The sequence below is a fragment of the Condylura cristata genome, unplaced genomic scaffold, assembly GCF_000260355.1.
Source record: "Condylura cristata isolate star-nosed mole 26May11 unplaced genomic scaffold, ConCri1.0 scaffold00004, whole genome shotgun sequence".
Taxonomy (NCBI): Eukaryota; Metazoa; Chordata; class Mammalia; order Eulipotyphla; family Talpidae; genus Condylura; species Condylura cristata.
The window spans coordinates 68978327-69003725 of record NW_004567105.1 but is presented as its reverse complement, the minus strand read 5'-3'; the positions used below and the strand labels follow the sequence as shown (position 1 = coordinate 69003725).

Below are 25399 nucleotides of genomic sequence, written 5' to 3'. Positions count from 1 at the left end.
TGGGAATCCCCGGGACCCGGAGCTGAGCGACCTGCGCGGCGGGGAGGGCGCGCCGGAGGAAGGTGAGCCTCGCTGTTCCTCCGGGAGCCCAACACCGTTCCCGCGCCGCCAAGATGATCCCTCCGAGCGGCGCCCGCGAGGACGGCGTGGACGGGCTGCCCAAGGAGGCGGCGAGCGCCGAGCAGCCGCCCTCTCCTGCGTCCACCGGCAGCCAGGAATCCAAGGTACCGCGCGCACTTGCCCCGAGAGAACACAAACTCACTGTCCTTCTCCTCCTTTCTCCGTCCACCTTTGTCTCCTCTGACCTGGCACTGGCGCCGGAGACTGAGACGCGCCCCTGGTTCCACCAGGGCGCAAGGACTCTACCCCCCCTTGAGACGTGAATGTTCGTGATGTTAGACCACGTCCCCTGGCCCCAGCCTGCCTGTCCACACAGACCCGAGGCTTCGCTGGGCTTCTAGCCTGCAAGCCCACGCAGTCCACGCTGACTCCGGGTTCAGAGATCGCTTTCTGGGGTGATGGTGGTTTGGTTGTTCTGTGCTTTGAACCTGCTTGCGCCCAGAGCTGCATAAAGCGGTTTCTAAAGGCGAGAGCTGGACAGCCGCGCTAGTGCAGAAAAGCCAGAGCATGGAGGGCCACATAGGGTTGTGTCTATCCCAGGGGTCTCACAGGGCTTTTGCTTTGTAGGGTTCATGCCTAACTTCGGAGGCCGCTCATTTAAAAAAAAAAAAAAAAAAACCTAAGCAAGCCGCGTTCGCGGGAAAGTTGATGTTCCTTTTGTGGAAGTTAATACTCAAAGAACTTACACTTGCTTTTATGAGAGTGCCACTCGCTCGCATACGCCAACCCCGCAGCACTTCTGTCACTATTACACTTCCTCTGAAACTCTCGTGGGTGCCAGGCACATGTTTGGAAATCTTGGAAGAGGATCAAGTCAAGCGCGCTGCTAGCAGTAAGATGCCAAATGGCATCTCAGCCAGGAGTAGGAATCATAAGATGGAGTTTGTAGTTATATGGATTCGTTAAAGCGGACTCCTGGCTCTTTATCTAGATCTCCTTGTGAGTTCTCCAGGCATCTGTGGAATGTAAGGCAGTGCTTGTGTCAGAGTGGAAGAGGGGGTTGGATGCCAGTTTGGAAGGCAAGTCCCAAGGGATCAACAAAACTTCAGTCCTGTCTCCCTTCATTCACATTCCTGAAGCCATTGATACATCAGGATCAAATTCACAGCTAACATGACTCAGTTTACATGAATTTAGGCATTATACATTTCCCAGCCTTGAAAGGTCAACCTCAAAGAGGGTCATCTAAGACAGGAAGATCTGCATTATTCTTTTAATTTTATTTTTTCTGGGGCATATGTATCAATGTTTCCAAAACTCAGTTGGGGATGGCGGCAAAAGAACCACCTTCCAGAAGCACCATGAGGAACTGTGCTAAATGACCTCAGTCTACCCAGCATAGTGTAGGGACTCAATCAGTATTCACCCTTTTCCTTCCTTACTTGGGGATGGCTCCATCTCACCACAGACTGTCCAATTCCAAGCAGTCTCATGACCCAGAGGTATCAACCACCCCTCCTCTGACAGAGGTCTTCATTGTCCATCATTAACCATCAGTCAACTCATGATACATGTGATGGCCACTTCAGAGGCGACCTGGAATACTGTAAATGAATGTAGCTAAATTCCCGAGTGAGTTGGGTATTGAACTTTTTGAATTGGACAAGTTGCTCTGCATTAGGTGTATTCTGACAGAGTGTAGCATTTGGGTAAAGCACGGTTTGAAAACATTACAGGTTTGCTGTTCATGGAGATATGTCAGTTCCTTGACAAAGCAGAATCTTCATACATAAAAACCATAATGAGCCACGGTTTCATCTGGCTTATAAAGGTTTCAGTTTTGTACATATCTGTTTTCTCAGACTGGTCTACACAACTGAAGTGTGTTTATACACTCCTAAATTTGTGGTCATGGCTTAGGTATTCTTCATCAGTGGAAATGTTCTATGGGAAAGAGCCAGGAACCCCAGGAAATGGAGTAAAAAACAGTGTGCCTGACTGAATTTTTGACGTGGTATTTGTGGTTCTCACAGAGGCCTGAGCCTTAGAAAGGCTAACTGCTGGTCTGGAGGGGTGTGTGGCAAGAAAGCAGGATGGCTTGAAGCAGAAGGAAAGCTGTAGCCAGTCTACACTCAAACCACCATATTTGAAAGTTCACTGGCATTTATGACAATCTTTCATACTAAAGACGAAAGCCTAGTGAAGAAAATGTGAGTAAGTCAGTAGTAATCATCCCACCGTCCTCTCCTCTGAAGCTGTTGGTCTGTCAAAACAGGACATGGGATAGGTGTGGATCAGACCCCTCTGGCATGAAAATTCCTCAAGAAAGACTTTCAAAATTACTTTTCAAGAAACACCTTTTCCCTCTAACTCTAAAGGTAGCAAATATTCTCAGTAGAAATTGAAAAGTAAAGTATTTGATTTACAAAAAAGAGAGAAAAGGAAATTGAAAAGTCCAAACAAAATAAAGAAAAAAAAATCACACATTGGTCATAATCTAGATATTTTGATCTATCTCATATGTCTTTTTAAATTTATTTATAGATTTACTTAGGTGAGCAAACAGGAATATCCATTAAATACTTATATGTAGGCACAATGTTACTTTTAACAATAACCCTATGAAGGAAATAACACTAAGTTTTCCATTTCATGGATCAGAAAGCAGAAACTCAGAAAGACAGGGCACCTCACCCAAGGTCAAATAACTAGGTGAGTGACAGCCGGGACAGAAAGCCAGGGCTGTGGCTCTCAACACCCACAGTGGAACCAACTTCCTCCCATTTCACCTAACATCATAATCAAGTATGTTACATGCCACTAAAAGTCATTTGCAGTAGTGTTTTGGTCTTCTCATCTTAAGAATTTTTTTTTTAAATACATTATCACGTGAAATGATTAAAGTTCCGTGAACAACCAGAATAGGCATTCAGTTGTATGTATGTGTTAATCACCCTGGGAAAGGACCCAAAGCTTATATTAGATCAACAAACTATCTATAGCTTTCAAATTTTACTTTAATGCCCCATTTCTTGAGACCCAGCAGAGGGAATGACTTGCTTTGAGCTCATACCAACAGCTATTGGCAACAGGCCATCAAAGAACCTTGCCTTAGACCTTGGTTACCCCAGTACAATTTCCGCATTGAAAATTCTTGTAAACCAAGTGCTGATATAGTTTGTATGGTTTTCTTTTTAACAAAATTCATTGACTTAAAAGTGTTTGAAAGCCACTAATGAACTTCACCCATCTATCATTCCACTAACTATACCAGAAAGACCACAATGTAATTTATTTTTCAAATGCTTGACAGAGGCCATCAAATATTTTAAAATTTCATCTTTCAGCATCCCTTCCTTTTTTTTTTTTAGATTTATTTATTTATGCATAAATGAACTGGGGTATAGGCCAGAGGTGCTGGGAATGGGGAGTGGTGAGAGTATTCATCAGAGACAGAATGGGGAACAGAACAGACAAATGTACTGAAATAGACTGCTAAGGGGAGCAGTGGGTGGGACAGGAGAGGTCTGCTGTGCCATGTGGGTCAGCTCCTTGTCAGGGGATCAAACTTGTGCTGCAGTGGCTATGGATAGCTTCATAGTACTGGGAACCTGTTGTGCCACCAGGGAGGGACCTCTGCATTCCTTATTTCAATGAATGTCTTCTCCACTGACTTGTTGACAACATAGAAATCTCACTAGAGTCTACTAGGACGTTTGGGTACAAATGCTCTTTACTATCATTTATATGATCTAAGGTCACAAGTTGAAGATGTGGAGGGCTTACAGGTCCTTAGATCAAATAGACAAAAGTTCAGACTTCTTTTTATGAATTGCCACCTCTGTCTATATGCAAGTTGCTAAATTCTCTGAACTTTGGCTTCTTAACCTATAGAAGAGTACTGATACCTAGCATTATGTTGTGAGATTTATCGCTACAATTGTATACAAATAGTCTTCATTCATTTTTGCAAGGTCTGAGAATATACAAAACACCTAACATGTTGTAAACATCTGTAGGCATAAAATACTGCTTTTCCTTCTGCTTCAAATTCTATGACTCAGGTCACTTTGCCAACCCCAAATGCCATCATTGGAACAGTTTAAATAATCAGCACTGACATTTCAATAGAATAACTGGGTTTTCTTCCTTATAAGTTATGCTATTGATTATAGTGAGATTTCACCCTAGCTATTTTGTCCCTAAGAAAATAAGTCATAGATTCACTAGTGAGTAAACTCTGTTTTTAAGGAGTGAATCAAGGACTCAGTGCCCCAGGGAAGCCATTCATTCCTGGCTGCCCCCTCTCAGTTTGAATGACACTCCAAACTAATGAGAAGAAATCTTTAACTGTGAGACCATGCCCTGCATCTTCTAGAAAGATGTCTGTGTCCATCAGTCAATTGCTATTTATTACTATTTATTTATTGCTATTTATTACTATGTGCCCAGTGTATCCCATACTTAATATATGAAGCTCTTAGGGATAAGGAAGTGAACTTCTCAAGGAAGACAGTAAAAAGAAATGAAACAGGGCTCTCCCTGGCAGTGCAACCATTAAACCACAGCATTATGAAGCTCTCTGAAGCCACTGCAGCACAAGTTCAATCCCTCCCACCAGGGAGCTGACCCACATGGCATGGCAGACCTCTCCTGACCCACTCGCTGCTCCCTTCAGCAGTGTACTTCAGTAGATCTGCCTCTTCTGCTCCCCACTCTGTCTTTGGTGAAGCCTCTCACCCACCGCATCTCTGGCCTGTACCCCAGTTCTGTAAACATTAAAAAAAAAAAGAAGAAGAAGAAAGAAAGAAATGGAAGCAGATCACCTGGACAATCCAGGCTTCAGCTACACCTACTAAATTGAAATCTCCAAGTGAGGGTCCCCTGCATCAGTACTATTTTTAAGGTGCTTTTGTGACTTTATTGTGCAGCCAAGCTTGATAAACACTGGTCTACACAGATCACAGCATGTCAAAGAAAGCAAGGGTCTTGCTCCCCCAGCTAAAGTGATTGAAGGAATAATTTGTATTTACTCCCTCTTCTTCCCTTCCCATTTATATTTCAATTCACTGAAATGGTTCTGACAAAGGTAACCTGCTGTCACCAAAGAGTCTTAAGCATTACTCTGATGCTACTGGATTTACAAGGTTGACTGTGTCGTTATGAAGTTATTTTCATGATTATAAAAGAAATAAGTATTCAGTGCCAAAAATGGAAAACCCTAAGTTTCATTGGGTGGAATTTAATTTTTTCTGTAGCTATATTTGTCTATCCTTCTCCTTATTGCATCTGAAGTTTGTGTCTCATTTAATGTTAAATTTACAAATACATTTTCTATATTATATTTCCCAAAATTGGAAAACAGAGGGAAAAAATAGGAGAAAAAGAGCCATTCACCACACTACCACCTAGAGATAATAATTGTTATTCACTGTACTTCTATTATGTACATTTTCTTTTACATACACATATACACTTAAGAAAATCAGAATAGCAGGTACACTATTGTACTTTTTCCCCTATCTATGTTATACAAAGACTGTTCCCAAGCTCTTAATCGATAACTTGAATACTAAAGATGATAAAATAGTCTGTTTCATCTGTCATACACCTCTAATTCATCAGTCCCTTCTGTTGACATATTGAGGTTCTTTCTCAGCTTTCACACATTTAAAAACATTAAAATGTACATCCTGATTGATTCATAAACATTTGCATATTTTTCTGATTAGTTTTATGGGAAGTAGAATTTCGAGTTCTGTATAGAAACACTTCTAAGGTCATTTAGATGTCCTCATTAACAAGTGCCCTAAAGAAAGGTTATGTTACAGTGGGTTTTTTTTTTCTTGGTAAACTATTTTTTAGCTATGACAGCATACCAAAAAGTAGAAGGTTGCAGAAATGAGAGCTTAATAAATATTCAAAAAATAAACTTTTGATTACATGTAATCCCCAGGTTATAGAATGTGTCCATTACCCCAGAATGTCCCTAAAACCTCTGTCATTACCCTCCCTACAGTAAATAACATCTTCAGTTCCAGCAACTTAATTATCCTTACTTTTAACCTTTGTATAAATGCAATCATATTGCATGTCTTCTTTTGTGTCTAACTTCTATCAGTTAGCACTGTTGTGAGATTAATCTGTGCCATTGTATGTAGAAATAGTTTTCATTTTCATGGTTATATGGCATCCCACTGTATGAATAGGCCACACTTTATCTACTTCACTGATGATGGACATTTGTATGGTTTCTTGTTTTGGGCTTCTGTAAGTAGTAATGCATGAACATTCTTGCACATATTCCTTATGGTGCATGCAAAGTCCTGTTACCTAGAAGCAATACTGTCAGCTTAGAGAGCACACATGTTGTCAGCTTTCCAAAGTTGTTGGCAGTTCTACCAATTCAAATCCTACCAGTGGTTTATACAAGTCCTTTCTGCTGCTCATCCTTGCAACGCTCAGTGCTGACTGCCTTTCTCATCTCAATTGTCCTTTGAATATCCTCTTTTGTGACGTGGATGTTTGAGGTTTTGTCTATTTTCCTATTAAACTGTCTTTTTAAATTGTAGGCATTCTTTACCTATTTTAGAAGAAGTACTTTGAGAGCTAAATGTATTCGATTAGCTATTTTTGCTACTCTCTGACTTACTTTTTCTCTTAACAGAATCTATTAGTTTATTATAGTGACTTAATTTTCCAATTATGCTTGTGAGAGCTTGTTGTGTTTTGCTTATGAAATCCTTGCCTCCCTCAAAGTCATGAAGTTATGCGCAAATATTATTCCTAGAAATGTTACTGTTTTACCTTTCACATACGGTCTATAATCCATTTGGAGTTGTTTCATGTATATGGTGTGAGGTAGGGTCAAGATTCATGCTTGCATGGCACTGCTTCCTGTGCCATAAACCTAGTGGCTTTTTTTTTTCCAGTTTATGTGGAGGTTTCTGTTCTGCCCCACTGGTCTATCTGCCCTTGTAAAAGCACATCGCTCCTGAGTAGAATGACATGGTCAAAGGGGCTTGATGTATGCCAGAGTAAGACTTTGTTCTATGCTCTTTTCTTTTCAAAGACGTTTAGGTTATTTTTGGCTCTTGACATTTCCATATGCATTTTCAAATCAATTCATCAGTTTCCACCAAAGCAAGTGCTAGGATTTTGATTGAGATTATATTAAATCTATAAATCTATTTAGAAAAAATGTACGTGTTTACACTATTAGATTTTCCAGTAATTTTTCCCACTCCAGGGTATTTGCTTCTTCCAAACCCAATATCTGGAACCAAATTTCATGTGACTGTTTTCAGTTTGGGGGTCCCCCAAATCTATGTGAAAGCAAATCTAGGATTATGAATTCCCAGGGAAATGTTGATTCTTTGATTTTTCGCCTTCATGTCTATGCTAAAATTCCTTTACCTTCAATCTGAATTGGTGAGAATTTTTTTTCGAGTTCACTTTCCTTGTTTAGATTTCCATTTTTTGTAGTCATCAAAATCCTTGTTTTGTTTATTTTTTTATTTGTCCTTAAATATATATACTTAAAATTTATCATTTTGCCTATTTGTGGCATTAAATATGCTCATATTGTTGTACAGTCGTCTCCAAAACTTCTTTACATTCCCAAACTGGAACTCTACAACCACTGAACAGTAATTCCCCACCCACTCATCTCCTTCCAGTCCCCAGCCCACCACATTTCTTTTTCTGTCTAGGTGCTTAAGAGGAATCCTATAATATCTGTGTTTTTGTGACTGACTTATTTCACTCAACAGTTGGTGGTATGCACTAGAAGATTCTTTTTCATAAAGGCTGAATAATATTCCATTTTCTGTAGATACCACATTCTGTTTACCTAGTCATCTACTGATGGACACTTGATTTGTGTCCACCCTTTGGTAATCATGCATAATGCTGCTATGAACCTGGGCATACAAATATTTTCAAGCCCTTGTTTTAAGTTCTTTTGTTTATGTAAGCAGAAGTGGGCTTGCTGGATTATATGCTAATGCTATGTTTAAGTTTTTGAGGAATTACCACATTGTTTTTCACATAGTTATAGAGTATCATCAGAATGTACCATGGTTCCACATTTTCACCAGCATTTGTTATTTTCTGATCTTTTTTATCCTAGTAGGTAAGAAATGGTATTTCATTGTGGTTTTGATTTGCATTTGCCTAATAATTAGTGATGGTGAACATCATTTCATGTACTTATTCAGCATTTGTACATTTTTATAGAAATGTCTTTAAGATTTTGCTTATTTTTAAAATATGTTATTTGTTTTTTTGCTGTTGAGTAATTTAAAGAACAAATGTGTTCTTATTGTTTTAATCACATCTGTTCAGTGTGGAGGCTGTATTACTGTTTATTATGTGTCTTTTTTCTTTTGTGAGTTATCTATTCATTGTTCTATTCATTTTAATAGAGATTCGTCCATTTCCTATTTATTTTTTTAAATGTGCTTTAAAATTTTAAAACCATGAACTAACTTTTCCCTAGATTGAAGTCTGTTTTCAGTTTTAGTACATTTTCAATGTGGAAGATTTCTTTTTTGTGCATTTAAATATCTCAAACTTAATGGTGTCTTCTTTAGACTTATATTTAGAAAGGTCTTTCCCAACCTTGGAGTACATAAATATTAACCTACGTGTTCCTCTAAATAGTTCATATATATTTTTCACTTTTACCATTTGAATAGATTTAGAACTGATGTTGTTACGTGATACAGAAAAAATATAATTTTTTCCAAATGGTTAATGAATATTTCTAAAACCAGTTGTTGAATAATTCATTCTTTTCTCACTGATTTGAAATGTTACATTTATTATGCAATGAATGATAATATGTTCTAGGTTCTCCTTTATCATCTGTTATATTCTAATGATTTTGCATTTTTTTTTACTGTACTGTAATTGGGCATTACTAGTATAATGTTTTAATTATTGTAGCTTTATAATAGATTGATTATTAGCAATACAACTCCTGTGAGTTTTACTTCCCCATCAAGTTATAAAAATATTTTGAAAGTAATTGCATGAAACTTTTAGAATCTTTTTAGCAAAATCTTTGCAAATAAGGGGATTTCTCATCCAGGATCATAATATTAATCTTTAATTATTGAAACAATTTTTCTGCCACTCATTGATGCATGAGAATATTTGAAACACTTCTTGTCCAATTCTCTTTCAGCTATTCCCTACGTATCTTATGCTTTAGGTTTTTTATTATGAACCATCACTTTAATTTATAACTGGTAATAGCTAGCCGCTGGGAAATTTATTTTTATATTAATCTTGTAATCCAGGATCTTTTGGAGTCCATTTGTCATTCATTAATAAAGAAATACAGTGTTGCTTGCTGTTTTAGAACACAGACTCTGGAGCCAGACACAACTGTGTTCACATACCCTGTGCCACTTTCTGATGTCACTTACCAAGCTTCCTTGTCTTTCACTTCCTGAGGGCCACTATTCTTTCTGTAAAGTGAACATCATCGTGTCCATCCGCAACATGGATATTATGGCTCATCAGACTGTAATATCTACTATCAAAATGTTACTTCCCTAGGTATAATTAATTTATTGGAATAGGGTAGGAAAGGACAGGAGTTATTGCATGCAAACTCCTAAATATGGTAAATGTTAGCAGAGGTATTGAGCTTATTTTAAAAGTCACCAGCATTATGCTGTGTGGTATTGAGCATTGGTGCTAAGAGATGGCCTCAGCTCTTGTTTCTTTAGCCACTCTGGAAGTCATCACAAATTCACATTCGTCCTGAGAAACACAAGCCAGTGCTTTATAAATTCATCTTCAACATACCCATTTCCAACTAAATCTTCCTGGAGACCTCCTTCTATACAAATTCCAAACTTCCTACTCATGCTCACAAAGGGAGACAGTCTTTCGTGTGTTAAAGATGGGCAATGTTCTTAGCTTACTAAGAGTTTCCATCAGTAATGGATGTGGAATTGTTTCCAGTGAGATTTTGGCAAGTATTAAGGTAATCATGTGATCTCTTTCTCTCTCTCTCTCTTTTTTTTTTTTTTTTTTTTTTTTTGTCCTTTGGCCTCTTTATGTGCTGTATTATATTAATAGCTAGCCTAATATTAAACTCTTCCATTCTTGGAAAAGGTCCTACTTGGCCAGGGAAATTTTCTTTTAATAAACTGCTGGGTTTTGATTGCCAATACTTTATTATTTTTACATGTATACCCATAAGGGAGATTATTTTATAACTCACTTTGTGCCCTTGGTCAGACTTTAGTTTTAAAAAATAATTTGGGGGCCCTCCCTGGTGGCGCAGCGGGTTAAAGCACTGCATTGAGAAGCTAAAGCCACTTTCGCATGAGTTCGATGCCCGCCCCGGAGGTGACCACATGGCGTGGCAGACCTCTCCTGACCCGCCCGCTGCTCCCCTCAGCAGTGTACTTTGCTGATCTGCCTGTTCTGCTCCCCACTCTGTCTCTGGTGAAGCCTCTCGCCGCCCCTGAGCCTCTGGCCTGTATCCCAGTTCTGTATGTACAAATAAATACTTTAAAAATAATAATAATAATAATTTGGGAAGATGTCTATTGTTGCCTTGTTTTCTGAATAACAACTTTATAGAATCATTCTTTGGATGTTTGGGGAGAAAATACCAGCTTCCAATAATATCTGAACGTTATATCTTTTTTAAAATAAATCTAAAAACATCTTTTCTACTTTTTAACTCTGTTTTCTAAAATAGCTTGTGTCAGGTTGACGAACTTGTATTTGGCTAGAAAATTATCCATTTCATCTAAATCTTCTTGACATCTCAGAAAGAGTTATTTATTGTCAAACAGTCCTAGGACCTGCCTTCTGTCATTCTTCACTTTCTTTGGCAGCATGTTTATGAGCTTCTGTCCTACGAACACCCCTTTTTGTAGCTCTCTATATGAATCTAACATTCAGCCTTAGACTGGATTTGGAATTGGGAGATATAAACACAGTGTTCTCATCTCCACATTACCAAGGAGAAGCATCCCCTGCTTTCTCCTTAAATCCCTCACAGTCCTTTGATCCTTTTCCTGTGCTATAACAGCTCCTCCCTTATCCTTCTGGCTCCCTCCTCTCCTTTCATTCAATTGTCAGCCTTCCCCAACCTAGTCTCAATCCCCACCCCTTCTCACTTTTCATAATTTCCCTGGCTTCTTATTGCACATCTTTATCTGCTCTTTCTGTTTCACCCACCAGCTGATAACTCCCAAAGCTAATAACAGTCAGACCTCTTCTGTTCCCTCGCCCAATATATTCAGTTGCTTTTAGACAACCTGTCTCAATGCCTCCAGGCATTAGAACTTCAGTGTGCTTTCAACAAAACTCAGCATTGTCACATCAGTGGCCAGCCCATTCTTGTGTGTTCTTCCTGTGATGAGCATCACTCATGAGATCAACCAAACCAGAAATGAAGAAGTTAGCCTCAATGACTGCCAGGGAATCTGAGCCAAAGGTTGTTAGACAGCAAGTGGGCAGGAGACAAGGTGCCTGCTGGCACCCAGCAGGTGCTTCCTTTATCTGAAAATGAAACCTATACCTGTTGCCTATTCCTAATGGCCACAAAGCTGAAGGCTCAGTCAGCATCTTCCCCTCAGAGCTGGGAGCAGTGGTAACTATAGTGCAAAGCACTATATAGAACTGCAAATCAGACCTGACAGACCCTTCTCCCAGGGGTGCTGATCATCAGAAGAAGCCCAAGTCTACAGAGCCTCCTCCTCTCACAATTCCACCTTCATGAGGCCTGCACTGCCACTAACCCAGCCCCATCTGCCTCCTTTCCAAGAGGCCGGTAGCCTGCATTCTACCTTCTAGAACCGTCAGCCACACCACTTCACCCCCCAGCCTCTCTCATGTGACTTCCACTTCCTACTCGGACATCTCGTCCTCTCCCCAGGTCTCCAAGTGGTGGCTCTTTTCTGCTTCATCAGGCCTGGCTGTTGGGGAGGCACCTCACCATTGCTTCCAGAGTTTTATCTCTCATCTCCTAAAACGTGTGACTTTAAAAGACACACACTCAGGCTCTTCTGCCCACATCTGCCATCAATAGGCACCTACTAACGACAGTCGCAGAACTTGGATTGGAATAATGTCCTTCAGGTGGGGAATCTTTCTGGTGAATAATTGTTATTATTTCTATAAGAGAAGGATTAGTTTCCTGCTCATCTAATTGATCTTACTCTAAAAGCTTAGTGAGAGCTGCAGACTGATGTTGTAGGTATATAATTTAGCAGATATTAAACCAAACATTCATCATGTGGTATACATGACTTGAATATACATGCAGGAAGTCACTTGTAGAGTGAATCTCTGTCCATTGAATGACATTTTTCTACCAAGTTTCATTAAGAAATTCAAGGTAAAGTAGAAAAGTAACATCAAAAGTTATAGGTACAGATGCAATAAATCCTTTCCTATAAATTTATGATTGAAAAATGGGAATAATTTCCGATAACCAACAACTATAAAATTAGTTACTACTTTTTTCCACTAACATTTTCTTAGAGCTCCATATAGGGATGGTGGCAGGGTACAGAGAATGACTTCTTTCCATATTAATGGTTTCAGGGAAATCTTATCAGGCAAGGAAGCCCAGGAGAAGAGACTCAACCTCCTGATGGCAGAGAAAGTGTTCTTTTATGTACTAAGAATTTCCCTGTTGAGAAATATGTCTGTAAATCTTTCTATAATCTCATTCACATTTCCCTACTTTGAATGTTCTACCTAGAATCTCATTCACATAACAGAGTTGCAAATGCTTTGTAAATTTCAAAGCAGTTGCAGTATATTGTTTTTATAATTCCCTTTCTGGATTACTCAAGATGGCCATTCTAAATAGCAGTGATTAAACTTTCTGTGTGCAAGAGAGCTGTTCCTTGCACTCCTGAGTCCACATTGCTGTGCTTTTTTTTTTTTTTTAAAGATTTATTTATTTATTCGTACAGAACTGGGGTACAGGCCAGAGATGCAGAGGGTGAGAGGATTCACCAGAGACAGAGCGGGAAGCAGAACAGGCAGATCTACGAAGTACACTGCTGAGGGGAGCAGCGGGCGGGTCAGGAGAGGTCTGCCTCGCCATGTGGTCGCCTCCGGGGCAGGCGGGAATCGAACTCATGCGGAAGTGACTTAGTTTCTTAGTGCAGTGCTTTAACCCGCTGCGCCACCAGGGAGGGCCTGCTGTGCTTTTTTTATTCTTGTGTCTGACTCTAACACTTTCCTATCTCCTCCCACATAAAGAACATCCTTCTCTCCAGACTACTTTGAGAATTCTAACTTACTTCTTCTAATTTGCTTTTGTAATACAAAATAAATCATCAGACTAGTTGGGATTTCATGGTCCTTAAAACAAAACAGACACTGAACCCACAGGACTATCAAAAAAGTTAATAGGAGATAAGACATTTAAAGTGTCTTTCTTTTCTGCTTTTGTTTTGCATTTCATAATTAGTATGGTAAGCTTTTTGCTTGTGTTTCCTAATTCTTGGCTATCTTTTCTATAACACAGTTGCTGAGTTCCTTATAGGTTTTATTTTTCTTAATTCTATTCAAAAGGCAAATTGACTAAGTGAAGTTGCTGGTATCCATTCATTTAATTAATATGTTTTAACCAGATGCTTAATGTGTTGCTCATTTTGCTGGTGTTTATCCCAATGGATCTGACCTTCCAATTAACATTTGTAAAGATAGATTTTTAAACATAAGGTTTCATTATTGTCAATTGCTATGGAGAGTACTTTTTTTTCTAACTGATAGATTGGACTGTATTTCTTCTACTCAACTATATAGCCTTTAAGCTAAAATGATTAAAATAAACGTTCCATGAATAAATTGCATGAGGTAAAAAAGAGCAAAAGAATAAAACAGCTTACAAAATTAAAACCTACCGCTTATGGTTCATTCCATGAAAACAAGAGCACAACATAAAATCAAGACACTTCACGTCAGACCACAACACAACCCACTCAACCTCTCAGACTTAAAGATTCTTAATTGCTGTATAGAGTCTTTCTCCAAGAAGGAATAATTTCAATCTAGTCCTCAAAACCCAAGTGCTCTAAAATTCCTTGGATTCTATGACTGTGAGAAAACAATATTTATTGTTTTCTATGTGATTTGTTTGTTCTTGTGGTTAGAATTATTTCAGCACAGTTCTTTTTTTTTTTTTTTAAAGATTTATTTATTTGTGCATACAGAACTGGGGTATAGGCCAGAGGTTCAGGAGCGGCGAGAGGCTTCACCAGAGACAGAGTGGGAAACAGAACAGGCAGATCGACGAAGTACACTGCTGAGGGGAGCAGCGGGCGGGTCAGGAGAGGTCTGCCACGCCATGTGGTCACCTCTGGGGCAGGCGGGAATCGAACTCATGCGGAAGCAGCTTTAGATTCTCAGTGCTGTGCTTTAACCCGCTGCACCACCAGGGAGGGCCCTCAGCACAGTTCTTGATATAGACTGTCTGTAGGGTGACTTTGGCGGACAGTAGGCAGTAACAGAAAAAGCCAGTGATGCTCTGATTTGTAATACATTGTGTTAAAGGGGAGAGATATTTTGAACTTGTATATCAGGACACAAGAGCAAAATGCCAGACCTTCTAGCTTCGTAGCAGGACCCTTCCTGGTTCTTCACTGGACCTTCACTTCTCAGTGTATCTGCAGTCTGTGTCAACAGATGTTCAGAGCTGAGGAGGGTGCTATGAGCCCTTGCACCTATTCCCAGCTCTGGAGAGCAGCTGTGAAACTTACCGATGCCATGAGAAGAGTGAAAGGTTTGACCTCATCATCAATGGTCAAACTAAATGTCACCTGCTGATGTATGAGCATTGTAATAAGACTATTCTAATATCATCTATGAAGTATTTAGTTTCTTTTAAGATTTATTTACTTATGTACACAGAATTGGGGTACAGGTCAGAGGCACAGGGACAGTGCAGAGATTCACCAGACACAGAGTGGGGAGCAGAACCGGCAGATCGACTGAAAAACACTGTTGAGGGGAGCAATGGGCAGGTCAGGAAAGGTCTGCCACGTCATGTAGGTCACCTCCCTAGCAGGGGATCGAACTCACACTGAAGTGGCTGTGGCTAGCTTCACATTAACCCGTTGTGTCATCAGGGAGAGCCCTAATCTGTAAAGTATTTGAAAAGAAAGACAGGGAGGGAGGGAAAGAGAGATGGTGAGGAGCAAGAGGAAGGACAGACTCGAAGAAGAAGAAAGGAAAGAAAAAAGAAAGAAGTAGGAGGGAAGGAAAAAATGTCAAACTCTGACTCAAGTCAAATCAGGACTAACTTTAAGGAAACTTGCTTTCTACATATAAGTCGTTGCAGAATTTACTGGGCTTGTATTTTTTTATTATCCCCTTATCTTTCATTTTAAGTTCTAGAAGTAGAAAGAAGGTTCAGAAAGATGAAATTTATTGCACTGCATTACCAGAAGGAGAGTGAGCAGGACAGGCAGGTGAAGGGGTAAGCAAGAGGGCATGTACGGGAAAGTCTTGGCTTAGAGCTCCTGTGGCCCCTGCCAAAGGCAGTACGGTCAGTCTGCTTCACTTTGTGCCATTCAGTCTTTGGCCCCAGAGCTGGGGGCTGGATTGTGTGATCCCCCAGGGAAGATAGCACCCATTAGCTGAGGGTGCTGAAGCTGGGTGATGGCCCCAAGGACCCCAAAAGATGAGGGTGGGCACCAACTGGACCCACCATCTCCGGTTCTACCTGCCACAAGAGTTATTCATTTTCATTCTCTACACTTAGAAATTTTGCTAAAGTTTTTGGCTAAGTAAAAGTGTACTACATGTGAAAAAGAAGGAAAAAGTTTGTTAGACACCTGATGAAAGCAGCTTTTTATATTCATTGTGAAACAACCAGGAAAAGGCACAATGCTTACTTTCTAGAGTTCTACTGGCTTTTTAAACCCTGTTCTGTCCCCTCTGAAAATAAAAGAACATATGGCCAACCAGAAGCTCGTGATGGATGCAAAGGGGAACCTCCCAGCTATACAATTTCTTGGCAAGGATTTCGCAGTTGAGGATGGACGTTAGTCCACATATGCATCAGATGAGCCTGCCTTGTCCAGCATGTTCCTAGAGGTTTTCTTGGACGCAAAGAATGTGCATTCCTTTAAAAGTCATTCACAAAACCCAATAATTGTATCCCTTCCAAAACCTTGCTGAGAGCTGCCATAAGGACCTGGGTAGAAAATAGTAAGCATGTCATAGTGGACTTAGCTAGAGCTGCTGCAGAGAACTGAGAGAGCCTCACTGGCTGCTTTAGGAACTTGAATGGAGATTAGGCCAGGAGAGCTGCTGCTCAGAGCAGTGGGCCCTTATGTGTCTGCAGGCGCCTGGGACCCTGCTGCTTCTGGGCCGACTGGAAAGATGGAATGTAGATTCTTCCATGAATTGTGTAAGAGCAAGCAAGGGCAGCTACATAACTTATGGGGTCTGGCACAAAATGAAAACAGGAGCACCTTGTTCAAACATTACTAAGAATTTCAAGATAATAGCATCAGAGGATTGAACCAAACTTGCATTCCTTCTAAGCGCTGTTCCCATGCCCCACACCCGCAGGGCCACCCCCACTGCAGAGTCTCGTCAGCACAAGGGAAGGAGTAGGAAGAGGGGCTGGGCTTTTCCCTAGGACTTGCTAGGCAAGGTGATCTACAGACATCATTTCATTTGATCCTCATTTACCAGATCAGGAAATAGTTGAAACAGAGGAGTGAGATTATACAGTCTATTCTGAGATTCCTGCCCACTTCTGGCTCTGTCTATCTGTCTACTTTGCCACATCCACATTCCTACAGCAATAATGGCTTAAAGGGAAAACACTTGCATCTGTTTTCAAATTTTATACCCTACCAGGCCAAAGAAAGTAAGCATTCAATAAAAAGTTTTATAATGGTCCAGTTCAGTAAAAACAAAAGAAGAATAGTGGAACCACAGGAAGAGTAGAAGGGGAGAGGAAGCTAGAGGGTCATGAGGGGAGGAGCAAGCCAGAGAACGGAGCAAGCTGGTGGGAAGATATGGGAGCTACTGAGCCTGTGCTGATCAGTCAGGATCCACCATTTTCCAGGTCTTGTTCAGTCCTCACAACAACCTTGCTAAGCAGATCTTGTTCTTACACCCACTTTCCAGATGAGCAACCAGAATCTACCAGAGGTACTTGCTTGAGCCCCCTGTCCTAACCCCCTCATCTCTGCATGGCTCAGGCTAGGTGCTGGGTGCTGGTACTCAGGTTGCTCACTCTTCTCTGCAAAGAAAACTCCGCTGCAAGGGAAACTCCACTGGCTGAGTGTCCTGTGACAGGATGCGTCCCACGGCAACCCAGTTGAAGACAGTAAGTCCTCAGGTCAAGTACACCATTGACAGGGTCTGGAAAACTGTGCCTTTAAGCCAAAGGATGTATAATAAAACTGATTTTAACATAAATATATTGATAGAAGAGTTATGTTCCCAGGGCATATTTATGGTCATGAAAATATCACCAAACTTCTAAATAAAGTCTCAAACACTTCCAGTATTAAACAGTAATTTCATTCATTTGTTAATTTATCCAGTCAGTCATTTTCTCACCCATTCATTTCAGATCAGGGTCATGGGTGACCAGAACTGATCTCAGCAGTTCAGGGTAGAAAGCAGAACTCAATCCTGGCTAGAACCATTCTCTCTTGGGGTGCAGTCCCAATACCCCATAATCACTCCAAAAGGAATTGAGTGACAAGTGAGATAGGCTGGTGACCCTGATGTGTACATCTTTGGGGTATAAGAGCAAACATCCAGAGAAAGCCCACACAGACATGGGGAGAGCATGCAGACTACACAGGCAGTGACCCCAGCTGGAATATGCTTCTGTCCCATATGTATTATAAGCCCATTGAACAAAATTATGTTATTCAAGGACCTACTGTATTACATTTCCCTCCAGCAAAGCTTGGTAAACTCAATGCAGTGCAGGCAGTAAAGGTCAACACCCTCCACTAAGGTTGTTGACTGCCTACTGTTAAATTTCCAGTTTCTAATTCTCACAGTCCCTTCGCAGTAGGTGAACCTGCCCCAAACACCAGGAAAACAGACTGAGGCTGTGCAATGCTCTGAAAGGTCATCCTACTTGAAAGATCATTAAAACCTCATCATTCAGAAACCAGCCTAGGCGTATGTATTTAACTATTAAAAGATAACATAGTGGGAAAATAAGATACATACCATCAGCAGGCTGTCATTCATTAGGAAACTGGAAGACTGGAAGCAGAGAGCACTGAAGTGATGGAGAAACAAGGGGAGAGAAAATTGTTGGCCAGAATAGGTTCTGAAGTTGGTGCTTGCTGATGGGAGATCAGATGTTCCCAGTGAAGCTGAGGGACCACTCCCCATGCTAAGCTAAGGGTCAGAAAATGCAAAAAATCAGTTGGGGATGAAAGTGGGGGCTGATCAAGGCAGGTCTCCAGATGAGTAATTAAAAGCTGCTCACCCTACAGGTCCCATTATTTATCTTCAAGACTCAGGTTTAGGTTATTTCTGCCTAAATAACCTAAAGCCTTCACCTAGGGAGGTTACCTAGATGGGTTCAGGAACCAGACCAGAGCAGAGATTAAGATCATTCCAGACTTTGAAAATTGTGACCACAGTAAGATAATAAAGTCTGTTCTCTCCAGGAATAAGTACAGGAAAGTATTCAAACCTTAAGTCAACCTTCAGGATGGCATCTGTCAGGATCTCCATCCTGCATGCTTGACCCTGCCCATCTTTCCTAAGCAGACTGCCCTACCCAGCCTGATGGATCCAGGGAGAGATCTACTCAGCCAGGGAACTGCAGAGGAACCTCCTCAGCTACCTGATAATCAAGCTAGTGCTTCACCCATAGGTCAGAATAGATGCGACAGTCTGCACAGCAAGCCCAGCCCACTGCCTGCTTTTGTAATTCAACTTTTACTAAAATAGCCCTGCTCACTTATTTACATACTGTTTGTGGCCATTTTCAGATCATAACAAATATTTGAGTAGTTGGCACAGATCATATAATCCTGAAAACTTAAAATACTCATTGAGTCTTTACAGAGAAGTATTCACCAAACCCTGCTCTGATACTCTTATGTAGTATCCCATGACTGGTGTCTGGAGATGAACTTTGAATGGATGACAATGAATTCATAGACAAATGAATGAGCCAAATGGACTTAGGTTTGACTCCTGTCTCTGCCATTCAAAAACTGTAATCTTAGACACCTCTCTAAGCCTCAAGTTCCTCATCAATCAAATAGGACTAATGCTGGGCCTGGTGGCACAATAGGTTAAAATGCAACAGTACCAAACAAGCCACAGTCGCCTCAGCACTGAGTTCAATCCCCAGCCAGGGAGGTGACCCACATGGCGTGGGAGACCTCTCCTGTATCGCCCACTGCTCCCCTCAGCAGTGTACTTCATCAGTCTGCCTGTTCTGCTCCCTACTCTGTCTCTGGTGAATCCTCTCACTGCCCCTGCACCTCTGGCCTGTACCCCAGTTCTGTATGCATTAATAAATAAATTTTTTTAAAATAAGATTAACATTACCTACTCTGCAAGGTTGTGGCAAACCTTAAATGAAAGCATGTATCGGGGGCCAGCAGAGCCGCAGGTATAGATGGTATGTTCACCTCAGTGGGAACCACTGGTATAGTCACAGAGTTCTAGGACCCTTTAAGGCTAGAAAAAAACTGGGATCTTACTTTCTTGTTTGGGTAGGCTTCATTTTGGTGTACATGTTTTATTTTAAAAGAACAAAAGCCAAAACAAAACCTTACCACCTGCCAGAAATATAAGACCTTTCTGGCTGCAGAAATGTGACAGCCACTCCTGGTGGTTCTCAACAGCATCAGTCTGTATGTATCTGGCCCAGGTTCTAATTAATTGGAACAAACCAGATCCCAATTCATTGGAACAAACTGGATCCTACAAATGAAAAGTGTTATACTTTAGGGGTAACAATATGTCATTGTTGTTCAGAATTCCCTTTCATGAGCAGGCTTAACCATTCCAGTCAGGCCCAAAAGCCCACATCTGTAACAAGATTTTCAAAGGAGACAGTCTCCTCACACTTGATGGGGCTGTTAGTGACTTTCTATGAGTAACCTTGTTCATTCCATTGCATGTATCAATAGTTAAGGAAACAGTAGCTGCTGTGACCTGCCCCAAGTTCAATGGCTTAATACAAAGTATCAGTTACTTCTCACTCATCCAACAATCCAAATTAGCTGTATTAGTTTTACTACTGCATCACAAAATTAGTAGCTTAAAACAACTCATATTTATTATCTCAGTTTCTATGGACTAGGCACCCAGATACAGGCTAATGGGCTCCTTTGCTTGACACCTTACTCAGAAGCTGAAGTGGGCCTGAAGTGAACACTCTTCCCAGCTCACTGGTTGTTGGACGAATTCAGTCCCTGGCAACTGTATGGGTAAGGTCCAGTTTTCTTCTTAGCTTTGGGCTAAGAATACTCCTCATAACTAGAGGCCACTTCTGGGTCTTGTCACATGACATTCTCATAACATTCAACTTCCTTCTTCAAGGAAAACAGGACAGTCTTATCTACCATAGCACAATAATGCCTGGAGTTAGAGTCCCATCACCTTTTTCATAACAATGAATCCTAACAAGACAGTGTTTATCTCATCCTATCCACAGGTCCTGCCCATACTGTAGAGAAGGGATAATGTTCTCCTGTTCTTCTCAGTTCTTCTTGTCTTCTTTCATTTCTGCTCCACTGTGCTCACTCCTCAGCCTCCTCCTCCCACTAATCATTCTCCACTAGGGGTCTCTTCATGTCTGGAAGGCCTTGTTAGTTGCCCACCTCAATGCCATTTGTTCCTTTCTAAAACAATGTTAATATTGCTGTGGTGTTCACCCTTTTCTGTATTACTATGTCTTCAGGAAACACTGTTCTCAGGCCATGCACCAAAGAGGCACATCCTGATTGGTCCATATCAATAATGGTAGCCTCATTCTCCTAACCAGTGATTGGTTTAAGGTAGCACATAGCTTACAGTTCTGGCCAATGAGAGGAGGCAAATATGATGATAAGCTTCACGGAAAGGTTTTCCAGACTGATGAGAAATAGAAGGAAAGATGCCATTACTCTTCTGCTGCTGTATATTTGCAATCAGGCAGACATTTTTTGACCATGAGGGAGGCCATCTTGAAGGTTAGGATGAGGAAGGTAAACTAACACGATGGAAAGGATCTAGCCTTTTGTGATGTTGTTCTGCTAGTAAAATAGCCTCCCCTAGTGTCTCTTTGCACTAGGAAATCATGTTACATGAGCCAATATCCTATTGGTTAAGGGACCCAGATTCAACTGGGTCTCCTGATACTTGCAACTATAGGTAGCTAAATGACTGTGTATCTGTGTGTCTCTATGTGTACGTTTATGTGTATCATTCTTAAACTGGCGCTTAACATAGAGCACAGTAAATCAGTGAAAAATATCTTGAGTCCCTTAATTCCAATATTATAATTGAAAATGGAAATACGGAAGATAATGATGAGGATGATTATGATCACAATAATATAATTAAAACAACAATAGTAACATAAAAAGAAGGTACCTCTGTCCAGGAAATCTTATCAAAGTTTCCAACAAGAAATTTGCAGAATCCACTGCTTCCAGTTTTATTGAATGACATTTAAAAGGATATAAATCTAAAATTTGACAAATATACTGCGGCCTTTCCAGTTCAGTGCTTCAGTTGGAAAATCCACATTAAGTGTGCCAAAATAGACTTTGGATGAGCTGTTAATGATTTAGTGTTAAGATCTAGATCAAATGCCTCTTTCCAATCTAAACCAATCTAAACCAGGGGAGCAGGGTCCAAATCAGAATTTAGTTGGTTTATACATATTAATGATCTCAGGAGCTAGAGTTCTTGCTCAAGCTGCACGAGCACTGGATCAGGATGTTGATTTTTCAAACATAAAATGCATGCTAAGTGTTTTATTTTGAGTTGTTTTTGTTTTGCATAAAGATTCGTCTGAGCAGTATGGGTAATGTGAACTGAGCAGTCTTTGACCCAGTAAGCCTACTGGGGAAACATTTCCATCAAAGGTTTGATTTATAGTGCTGAGAGAGTTCATCTGCTTCTGCTCGGAGTCTGTGACTAGAAGGTATTTTGTATCCACTGAAATCATTAACAGGCATCTGAGGTAGAAATAGACAAGACAAGTCTCTCATTCAACCATCTAGATAAAATACTCCAGATAGTTGTCCATAAAACCAACAGCATGAACCCTTGACTGGCAGAATATGGATAAATCAGTCAGCCTTACATTTATATATTATGTAAATCCAATAGTAGATGATGCAAAGTGAGGGTATTTTGTAAAACCTGAGAGAAGATGTGTTCATTTTCATTCAGTCACATTGCTTGGGATAGATTAGCAGTAAGTCTCTTTAAAAAGATGGATTTTTTCTTTTCAGGTTATATAGAAATGAAAATTGAAGCTAAAGATCATCTGGGGTGGTCTATTTTTAGAGAAAGTGATTTGCTGAGGGTATTTGTCATTCATTCAGGAGGATGGCCAGCATAAGGCATGGCAGCCTCTGTAGTCATAGCCATCTCTTGGGAGAAAAGGAAAATAATCTTTCTATTCTTGAAAAGCATCAAAAAGAAATGTTATCAAGTCAAAGGCAGGCAAGCCAGGCAGTGAAGGAATGCAAAAATGTAAGGCATTTTTCTGTGTGTGTGCAAGTTCTATAGTGTAGATTTACTAATGTGTGTAACTGCTTGAGATGAATATATGGATTGTGCCTGTGTGCTTGCTATATGCTGCCGTGAATGTAAGCAATAATAAATAATAGTTATTGGGTTGATAATAAGGTCCCAGACTCAGTACTAAGAGTTTTATGGGGATTATATCTTTGAAATATATGAATAGCCAATGATTTCCATTCATGAAAAGTTAATAGAGCTTTTAGGAAGCAAAACCAGAGTTCAGACCCAGACACCCTGACCATTTGGGGTGATCAGTTCCCCAAAGTTGTTTGCCATTGGTTACATCATCACACTGCACAATGACCATATTTACATGTGCATTTATACATTGTTTGTTTTGGAGAAAATCTTAAAGGGAGCAGTTCTCACTGTTGTCTGTTTTGAAATAAAACTAGTGCATTTCTCAGGCTGAGACTATTAACCAAACATAAACACATCCCCATCTTGTTTATAACATATGGATGACTTTAGCAGCCAAAGGAGATTAAAAAGTTAGAGTCTCAAGGAGTTTGTATTCCAGACTGATCTTTCTCTTCATCTTCAAGCTACACATGACCCTGACGGTCCACTCTTGTGCCTCACTCTCTGTCCTCTGGCTCATGGGGTCAGATTGGTGTCATGTTTGGGACATAAACATATGGGATTTGAACTCTTTCTACACGACATCTTCATACAGATTCATAGTGGTCATCTTAACACTGACTCATCAAAAACAGATTGCCCTGTACCCAGCCTCTCTCCCTACCGCTTATCTTTCCTCCCATGTCCATCCTCACAGTAAATGGCAGCCTCTCCAACTACTAATGTTGGAGGGGATCCTTAGACTCATCTTTGGCTACACCCCTTTCTCAGACCCCACATTCAACCCATGAAGAAACCCTATCAACTCAACAACATACTATGTCTAGAACACCCCAGTTGTGACATTGCCAGTGCAGTGGCCCTGGCTCAGACCATCGTCTGTTTAAAGAAATACTGACTTTCTCCACAGATAAGGCAAAACAACTATTTATGAACATGCAGAGCACTCAAAATCAGGCAATGACTACACATCACAGTGAAGAGAAATTCAAAGTCCTTACCAAGATCTCTGGGGTGGAATCACATTGGTTTCTTTTCTTTTTTCTTTTCCAAAGATTTATTTTATTTATTTATGCAGACAAGAGCTAGGGTGTAGGCCAGAGGTGCAGGGAGTGAGAGAACTCATCCCTGACAGAGTGGGGAGCAGAACAGGTAGATCTACTGAAATACACTGCTGAGGGGAGCAGCAGGCAGGTCAGGAGGGGTTTGCCACGCCATGTAGGTCACCTCCCTGGATGGAAATCGAACTCATGTAGCAATGGACAGCTTCATAGTGCTGTGCTTTAACCTGTTGCACCACCAGGGAGGGCCCACATTGGTTTCTTATAGTTACTTGGAACAAATTAGTAAAAAGATGTTAAGTCGGCCCTCTCTAGTGGTGCAACAGGTTAAAGCCCAGCACTGCAAGCTAGCTGCAGCTACTTCAGTGCAAGTTTGATCCCCAACCCTGGAGGTGATCCACATGGCACAACAGACCTCTTCTGCCTCACCCGCTGCTCCCCTCAGCTGTGTATTTTGTCAATCTGCCTGTTTGCTCCCCATTCCATCTCTGGTGAACTCTCTCACCACCTCTGGCATGTAACTCAGTTCTGTATGCATGAATAATTAAATCTTTTTTTAAAAACTGTTAAGTCATGCCATGGCATGCCTTTCTATTTGTTCATGCTTTTATATGCATTTTATTACAGTATTTCAGTTGCTTGTACCATAGTATCTTGACTGCTATTCCATCTTTCTCTTGATTTCTTTATAGCACCATACTTTTTTTACTTGTCTGGTTGGTTCTCTCTGGCAGCTTGTTTAATCATTTATCCATCTAAAATTGCTATTGCTGGGCCTCCCTGGTGGCACAGGGGTTGAGTCTCAGCACTAGCACTATGGTAGCCCTCTGCAACAGCCTAAGTTCGATCCCCAGCCAGGGAAGTGACCCCCATAGCACAGCAGACCTCTCCTATCTCACCTGCTGCTCCCCTCAGCAGTGTATTTCAGCAAAACTAACTGTTCTGCTCGCCGTTCTGTCTCTGGTGAATCCTCTCATCCCCAGCACCTCTGACCTATACCCCAGTTCAACACAAAAGTAAATAAAATCTGTATAAATAAATAACTTGCTGCAAATGTTGACCTGTCAGTTTTTAAATTATCTATTACACTTATCTTAAATGCATATTCCATTTGGGAATTTGCCACAGGTCTTTGGCCTGCCCCTGATGTACTTATTTTCCATGCTGCCAGGCATCCAGAAAAAACAGTTGGCACATGTAAAGTGCTACACATGGTGTCTGACACATAGGCAGGACCCAGCATAACCTGTAACTAAGACCTTTGTAGCTGTTACTGTCACTTTTCCTCCATAAAAAATGAAGAAATTAGCACAACTTGACTTCCTCCTTCATCCCCTCCCTGCCAACATATACTTCCTTTATGTTTTGTTAACCCAAGTTGTGGTATTTTCATTACTGTTAAAACACTTCTAAGTTATTACCGTTAAAATAATTCTAATTAGGGCCCT

General features: G+C 40.7%; 1 protein-coding gene across 1 annotated transcript in view; it reads left to right on the top strand.

The window, feature by feature from the left end:
• The window catches only part of STAC (SH3 and cysteine rich domain), a 106379-nt gene continuing 80980 nt past the window's right edge, over nucleotides 1-25399 (top strand). The window contains exon 1 of the mRNA XM_004676329.2: nucleotides 1-224. Coding sequence (XP_004676386.1) covers nucleotides 114-224 — 111 coding nt within the window. The 5' untranslated portion in view covers nucleotides 1-113. The remainder of the gene's footprint in view (nucleotides 225-25399) is intronic.